At 41.5% G+C, this 7,370-nt stretch overlaps 1 protein-coding gene across 1 annotated transcript in view; it reads left to right on the plus strand.

Annotated features, from left to right (window-relative positions):
• LOC116394734 (uncharacterized protein PB18E9.04c) overlaps positions 1-6,383 on the plus strand; it is a 15,465-nt gene extending 9,082 nt beyond the window's left edge. Inside the window, exons 3-14 of the mRNA XM_031868019.1 lie at positions 74-649; positions 1,102-1,434; positions 2,297-2,395; positions 2,515-2,624; positions 2,712-2,770; positions 2,869-3,002; positions 3,112-3,246; positions 4,021-4,063; positions 4,260-4,297; positions 4,382-4,469; positions 4,746-4,941; positions 5,744-6,383. Coding sequence (XP_031723879.1) covers positions 74-649; positions 1,102-1,434; positions 2,297-2,395; positions 2,515-2,624; positions 2,712-2,770; positions 2,869-3,002; positions 3,112-3,246; positions 4,021-4,063; positions 4,260-4,297; positions 4,382-4,469; positions 4,746-4,941; positions 5,744-5,872 — 1,940 coding nt within the window. The 3' untranslated portion in view covers positions 5,873-6,383. The remainder of the gene's footprint in view (positions 1-73; positions 650-1,101; positions 1,435-2,296; positions 2,396-2,514; positions 2,625-2,711; positions 2,771-2,868; positions 3,003-3,111; positions 3,247-4,020; positions 4,064-4,259; positions 4,298-4,381; positions 4,470-4,745; positions 4,942-5,743) is intronic.
• The last annotated feature ends 987 nt before the right edge of the window (positions 6,384-7,370 follow it).

Below are 7,370 nucleotides of genomic sequence, written 5' to 3' on the forward strand. Positions count from 1 at the left end.
ACACCGAGCACACACACCAGCAGCGACACGACAAGTACACCGAGCACACAGACCAGCAGCGACACAACCACAACTACACCGAGCACACAGACCAGCAGCGACACCACAAGTACACCGAGCACACACACCAGCAGCGACACAACCACAAGTACACCGACCACACACACCGGCAACGACACAACCACAAGTACACAGACCATGCAGACCAGCAGCGACACAACCACAACTACACCGAGCACACAGACCAGCAGCGACACCACAAGTACACCGAGCACACACACCAGCAGCGACACAACCACATCTACACCGACCACACACACCGGCAACGACACAACCACAAGTACACAGACCACGCAAACCAGCAACAACACAAGTACAAGTACAGTAACTCCAGAAAACTCTACAGCTGTACTAACTACAACTACTCTAACAAACTCTACTAACACCTCTCCTGAGACTCCTATGTCCACTACTACACCCTCATCCTCCACTGTCACCACAAACACAACACTCACAGGACCCCCACCCTCTTCACCTACCTCCATCTCCACCTCCAGCTCCCTCCCTACAAATACCTCCCCAGGCAGTAGCACCGCACCCCCTACTGGAAATACCACCACCCTTAGTCCCTCAACAACAACCTCAGGAGGTAGGACTAACAGCATAATGAGTGTTGATGTTTGTTCTTACAAAAAATAATGTACATAACATGCAGGTGAGTAGGAATTCAGCGAGGGCCGTGAGTTGAAGCTGCATCAGGCCATTTGACAAGTAGGATGCTAGATGCAGAGCTGTTTGAAATATTTTGGTGTAAGTCCAAGTCACAATACCTCAAAAGCGAAAAGGTTTTTCAGGTCTCCGAATACAGATTTTTGAGGTACACAGTCTTTGAACTTTTTTGTTTAAACAACTTTGTATGTTCTTAATGAGTCTACAGCCATGCACTGTGAGGCTGCACTGAGGCACATAGCATGATGCTAAGAATCTATAATGTTTACCATGTTCACCATCTTAGTTTAGCGTGCTAACAGTCGCTAACTAGCTCTATAAGAAGTTCTCTTTTTAAATGTCCATGGACTGATCTTTTTTTTAATGTTACAGTGACAGGCCACACCACTTTGACTCATTCAACTGAACCAGCTAGTGGCAATACAACAGCCTCATCTACCACCACTCCAACCTCCACCACCACCATCAGTACTGGTACCATAATCACTGGCACCACCCAGCGACCAACAGACATCACCACCAACAACTCCACCACCACTCCAACCTCCACCACCACCATCAGTACTGGTACCACCATCACTGGCACCACCCAGCGACCAACAGACGTCACCACCAACAACTCCACCATCAGTACTGGTACCACCATCACTAGCACCACCCAGCGACCAACAGACACCACCACAGCAGCCCCACCCATCCCTCCAGGTTTGTACTTTTCTCCAAAGGTTCATGTTACATGGTGCATTATTTCATCAATCAACTCAATCAGAAAAATTAAACAGATTCCCTTAAACCTTGCATACACAAGGACCCACTCTGCAGGAGATAATTCCTTTGATGTCTTTTGTGCTGAAATGGTTTAAAGAGAAAAAAGAGAAGATTTGTTGTATTGCAATTAAGTGGCTATAGTCAATATTTGTACAATAACAAAAATCAAATGATAATGTAAAAAAGGTGACAATGTGAAACGTTCGCTCATAATGATGAACCTACAGAGAAGTATTATCTAAATCTGCAGCTCCCCTCCCTCGGCTTTCCAGAGCTTTAAAGTGATTTGCATTGTTTGGCTCTCGACTTGACTGTTTTGGTTCACTCACTGCTTTCATGGCCCTGTTTCCGGCCAAAGCAGGCAGCTGTTTTCAGCATGAAAGCTCTGATGAACCCACTGAACACTACCCGCTCAGCACTAAACGGCAGATAGAAACAGTTAGCAACTAGCTGGTGAACATAGTGGATCATTTAGCGGATATTTCCTCCTGGATTTGGTAGAGACTAAAACAAAGCCGAAAGGAGTGTGGATCAGATTCACACAATTCCATTAGTCAGGTGGAGGTCCAAGTGAGTGATGATATTGCTGCACGTGTAAATAAGCAGCTGTTTGCTCACACATTTGCCATATCAACTGAAATGTGATGACATGTCAACATTTTGTTTTCAAATTGTTTTTGCTGCTCTCAAGTGGCAAAAATAACAGTTATTGTAGGTTTGACAAATTCAATTCACGTGACAAAAACAAAATTAGATGGCCAGTTGTTTAACACATCATTTTTCTTCCAACTCTTATCAGTGTGTCCTACTGTCCCGTGCCCACCTGAAAGTGAGTGTCTTAATGGCACCTGCCAGTGTCTCTCTGGTAGCTTCCTGGTGGATGGCCGCTGTGCACCTGGTAAGAACATAAACAACATTTCAAGTCTGGTCAGATGACAAATCATCATAACAGAAAACATAACAGGGTGGTAGAGGGAAGGCTTTCACCTAATTCTCTCCTGTCTCTCCTTCATTCAGCCCAAATGTTCTCCGGCCAACTTCATCTCATCTCCTTGACATTTGAAAATGAGATGAGCAACAGGTCCTCGAGAATATTCCAGAAGACGGCGGCTCAGATCTCAGCAGTGGTAGGTTGTGGGCTCACGAAGCATTTTTAATTTCTATAGTAAATGCTCTCTCTCAGTACTAAACCACGTGCTTATACCGTTTCACAGCTCAGAGATGCCCTCAAAAATCAGCCAGGGTATAAACAATCTGATGTTGTGCAACTTAAGTGAGTATTTCGTCTTGCTCATAATGCAGAAAGATATTATGCCATAAGTGACAGAATTATTTTTTAACCTTTTTTGGTGCTTCTCTTCAATTCCCCAGACCAGGAAGTGTGCAGGCCACTGTAAATAACATATTTGACAAAACCACCGCCACGCAAGACTCTGTGGATCAGGCCATTACTGTAGCTATAGCCAACCCAGCAAATGCATTGTTGGCTAATGCTACATTTACAGGTAAGTAAAGGTACACTGATTGATTTTGGATGAGAACCTGATATGCAGGTTCTTATTTCATGAAGAAGTTTTTTTCTTATACACCTATTTTACATGTTTTCTGTTTTAGGTACCAACCTGTGTGACCAGGAGCCATTACCCTGTGATGTCTCCACTACAATGTGCAGAAATTCAAACGGCCGGGCTCTTTGTTCCTGTCAAGCGGGCTACATCTCCAGCCTGTACTCAAACACCAGCTGCAGAGGTAAACACTACTATTTAATGTTCTTTATTCATCTCTTTTATCAAGACTAGTATCAGGTTTGGATAAGCACACTGGAACATGCTCTAGTATTGTCTTTTATGTTGAAGAAATGTGAAATCTTTACAATGTTCTGCTAGCCTGGCACGATAGATTATTAAAGCTTCATATACACTATAAGAACTGACGACCCACAGCGTCTGAGACAAGCCCAAGAGAAGTTTTCCCAGCTGATCTACAGTTAAGAGAACTGGTACAGAACCTTCTTATCCTCAGTGAAATACTTGTGTGTGAGAATGAGGGGGAGAAACAACAGGGAGCGAGACTCGGAGACAAGGTCAAGAGCTGGAGCCTTTTCTTTGATGCCAACCCTTGACCCATACTTCATTTATCTCTCTAATTTATTTCTTTTAAACAGGGGTTGTTTCCCAGGAAACACGTGGAAGAATTACAGCTTTTTCTCTCTCTGTGGAGGGTTGTGACCAAGGAGATCAGCTATAGGAAGACACAAATAAAGCAAATGCTGCATGCAGTTCCTTTCCCAGGAAATACATAATGTACCATTATAAGCTTGTTTTTTTAATGGTCATCATGCAGTCTCTATATTTAGAGGCTCCCATTGTGCTCATACTTTCATTGCATGTGCAACCAGGCGTACTGTCAGTCTCCCTCTACTGTGACTTAGTCTGAAACTGTAGCTTATGTTTTTTATCTCTTTGTGTAAAACATTGTGTGTGTGTGTGTGTGTGTCTTTAAATTATTGTGTTTTCATTGTAGCGTGTCCAAGTGGACGGAGGGCAGTGAGAAACGTGTGCCAACTGTGAGTACACACACTTTTCATTTTGTTTACAGGGTAAATTTTGCATGTGCAGGTGGCTGTATATGTCTGTGTATGTGGTACATGTTGATGTGAAGTTGGCTCCTTCATTTGGATTCAATGTTAAACTCCATTAATATGCAGCAGGACAGCTCTTGAATTCAAATTTTGTGATTCACCGTTTTATTTTGTCTTTCAGATGTGCATTTGGATATACTGGCTTCAACTGCAATGACTGTGAGTAACAACACTGTTGAGAAATGCAGCAGCAGTAGTAACAGGTACAGACTGACCCATTAAAATCTAAATATGTGTTTACAGCGTCGCTGCTGGCAATGGTGGTCATCTCCTGTGTGCTGGGAGGAGTTCTTCTCATCGTTGTCCTGGCTTTGCTCATATACTACTGCTGGTGAGGATATAAAAAACTGCTATGCTCACACTTTGACCCACATTTGCCCTGAAAATATTTAACAAATATATGGATATGGTAATAAAAAACCCAGTGCAAAGGTGTACCTCATTTACTTGTTTTTAATAGTTTTTGGACAACATTGGAGCTCTATGACGCAAAGGAATAAGTTGAATAAGGCTTTAGATACATAGAAAATACTTGTTAGAAGGATCAGTTCATTGTTTGATTTGAAAGAAAAGCATGAACATTTTACATTCCCTGTCTGTACATCAGGAGGGGACGCACAAAGAGCGAGTCAGACTACAGCAGCAGTCCATACTCATCAGGTGACTTAAACCAGCCCTGGCCCACCGGCATCACCCCCATCCCCCGCGCCACCACTAAATGGGATGCAGCTCCTCCCATAGAGATGTCAGAAGGGGGCAGCGCTCGTGTACTGGTGGACAAAAAGCCTCAAACCAACGGATTGGTGAGTTATCACACAGTCCTCTGTCGTCTCCGTCGTCTGAATTACTTACCACCAATCCCCAGACTCACAGCCTCGCATAGTGTCGATCATCCGCTAAATCAGCCTTTAGTTTGTTCTTAGTTGCCCCTCCGTCTTGCATCCTAATTATTAACTTAAACCCAGCCAGTATGCATAGATTTGATCATTTGCAGTTGAAGAATGCAGCTGGGTTTAACTTTTAAACATCTATACGCTATATAACTGTTATTTTAACATCATTACAATGACTACATTTCAATCCTATGCACACCAGTACATTTAATCCAATGTGTATATATATATACAGTATATATATATATATATATAGTACTAGCACGTAGCTCCCTCCCATGCTCCCTGCTTTGCCTGACTCCCAGTGTGTTGCTTTAGGGGTTTCAGCCGAAACACACAGGATGGAAAAAGGTAAGGCATGGCTTTGCTTTTAGTTTTACGATTTGCCTTGATGCTCCTTGATGATGACTTAGAAAGGCCACAGTGAGAATTCAGGTGGCAGGATTTCCAGGTGATGGGGAGCTTGATGAAGAATCTTAAAGCTTTTGCTGTGGAAAGCCGTGTGCTTTCATCTACATGTAAATGTAGAGAGTGACTGTTCAAAGAAGCTCAGCTGATGCTAGTTTGGGAGTAGGCGTTTTCACTGGAAATTGGTGACTGCGGTTACTTGCTTGGCTTTTGTGAGTGTTTTTATATAAATGGTTGAAGTCTCTACATCTGACAAAGTCTCTGACAAATACTAATATGTTGACTGTTTCCACTGACATTTCAGTCGGGATCATACGATCTCAACCCGGAAGGAATGAACACCTTCAAAGGTAAAAGCCCATCCCGTTACTCCTATCTGGTTCAAGGCCACGAGAACCCCTACTTCTTACCAGGAGACGGCAAGAAAGACTGATCTGAATCCATGTGGAAATGAGGAAAATGGGTTCAAAAAGAAGCCACTGATTTAAAACTCTGGGTCTTCAGGCACATTTCCTGAGCAGGGTTATTATACATTGTTCTTGCTTGGATTAATGACAAATCACAAAGGACATTACTCAACTTTGAAACAGCCACCAAAGAGATTCATTTGTATGAGCAAGTGACGTTGGGCGCATCATGTGTATTCTTTGGAAAGAGCTAAATGATGCTGATCATAACCAGTAGATGTCACTGTTGCTCAGTATAATTATCACACTGTTCTACAAACTACATTTTACTTTTTTTATGCTTTTAGTAAATCATTCTGTCCTCTTTTAAATGAAGCTTCTTGTATTGCTAATTGCACTTAAGTGTATTTAAAGTTTACTACCAGTTTTACTCTTAAATCAAAGGTAAATTGAATGTGGGCTTTCAGGGGCTACTAGATATTTTTTTTATGTTTATAATTATTTTTTTAGAAAAATAAATCTTGTATGACTAAAAGGGCTGGATCCCTGGGTCTGTGTATTTTTAAAGGGATTTACATAGCCGTCTAAAGCTGAGTATTTTGTATTTGTTAAAGCTGCACTTGCAAAATGTGCCTGTTTTAATCGTCTGTTTGACAAACGGGAAACGTGCACAGCTGGTGATAAAGCCTGTCTCCTGGATGTGCCAATTATCACTTGTTTACATTTCTTTTACAAACTCCTATATATATTTATCCTCGTGTGTCTCAGACAGTGCACTATTTCAGAAGTGTGTAAAGGTTTTGTAAATAATTGAAGATCTTTTGGAACAGAATGTGTGTGTGTGTGCAATGGAAATAAATTAATTTAAAACAACAGTCTTGTTTCTCATGAATGTAGTCAGTATAACTGCCCTATACAAGTGCCTTAACAACTTCATCGCCCCATAATTCAAACCCTTGTGAAACCCTTGTCTCTTTCACAGACTCTTTGTGTCACTAATCATCTATGTAGAGAAGGAAGGTAAACTGATTCACAAGTCTCTTGTTGATATCTGAAGAGTTGTTCTAGCTAACCGTCATGTTGTGTTTGAGGACATGGAGACCCCGGGTTGCCTTAACAGCTCAAACACATTAACATGATTTTAAACTGTGATATGTTTCGGAAGTACACTTTTGTAAATTATCCATGAGGATAATTTCGTTTTTTGCATTAGTTTTTTTTGTCTGTGAATTATGTTTATTGTACAAGAAAATAAAAATACTTCTTCCTGTAGAGTCCATCTACTATATAAAGCGTGACATATTTTTTCTTTCAAAAAAGGACGGTTTAAGCCACTCTTCTGTAAAAATAAAACATTTCATTGTGAAATGCTAAAAACGTAGAAAATGTTGGTACAAGTTGCCACTGCACAATCCATGCTTAGCGGCACCAACAGCCTTATTCAGGGTGACATATTTCCTTATTTGGTGTCATAATACTATTTTATGGTCATTTCTGTACCTCCATCAAATGTGCAAATATACA

This window comes from Anarrhichthys ocellatus, unplaced genomic scaffold (assembly GCF_004355925.1).
Source record: "Anarrhichthys ocellatus isolate YVR2014 unplaced genomic scaffold, GSC_Weel_1.0 scaffold40, whole genome shotgun sequence".
Taxonomy (NCBI): Eukaryota; Metazoa; Chordata; class Actinopteri; order Perciformes; family Anarhichadidae; genus Anarrhichthys; species Anarrhichthys ocellatus.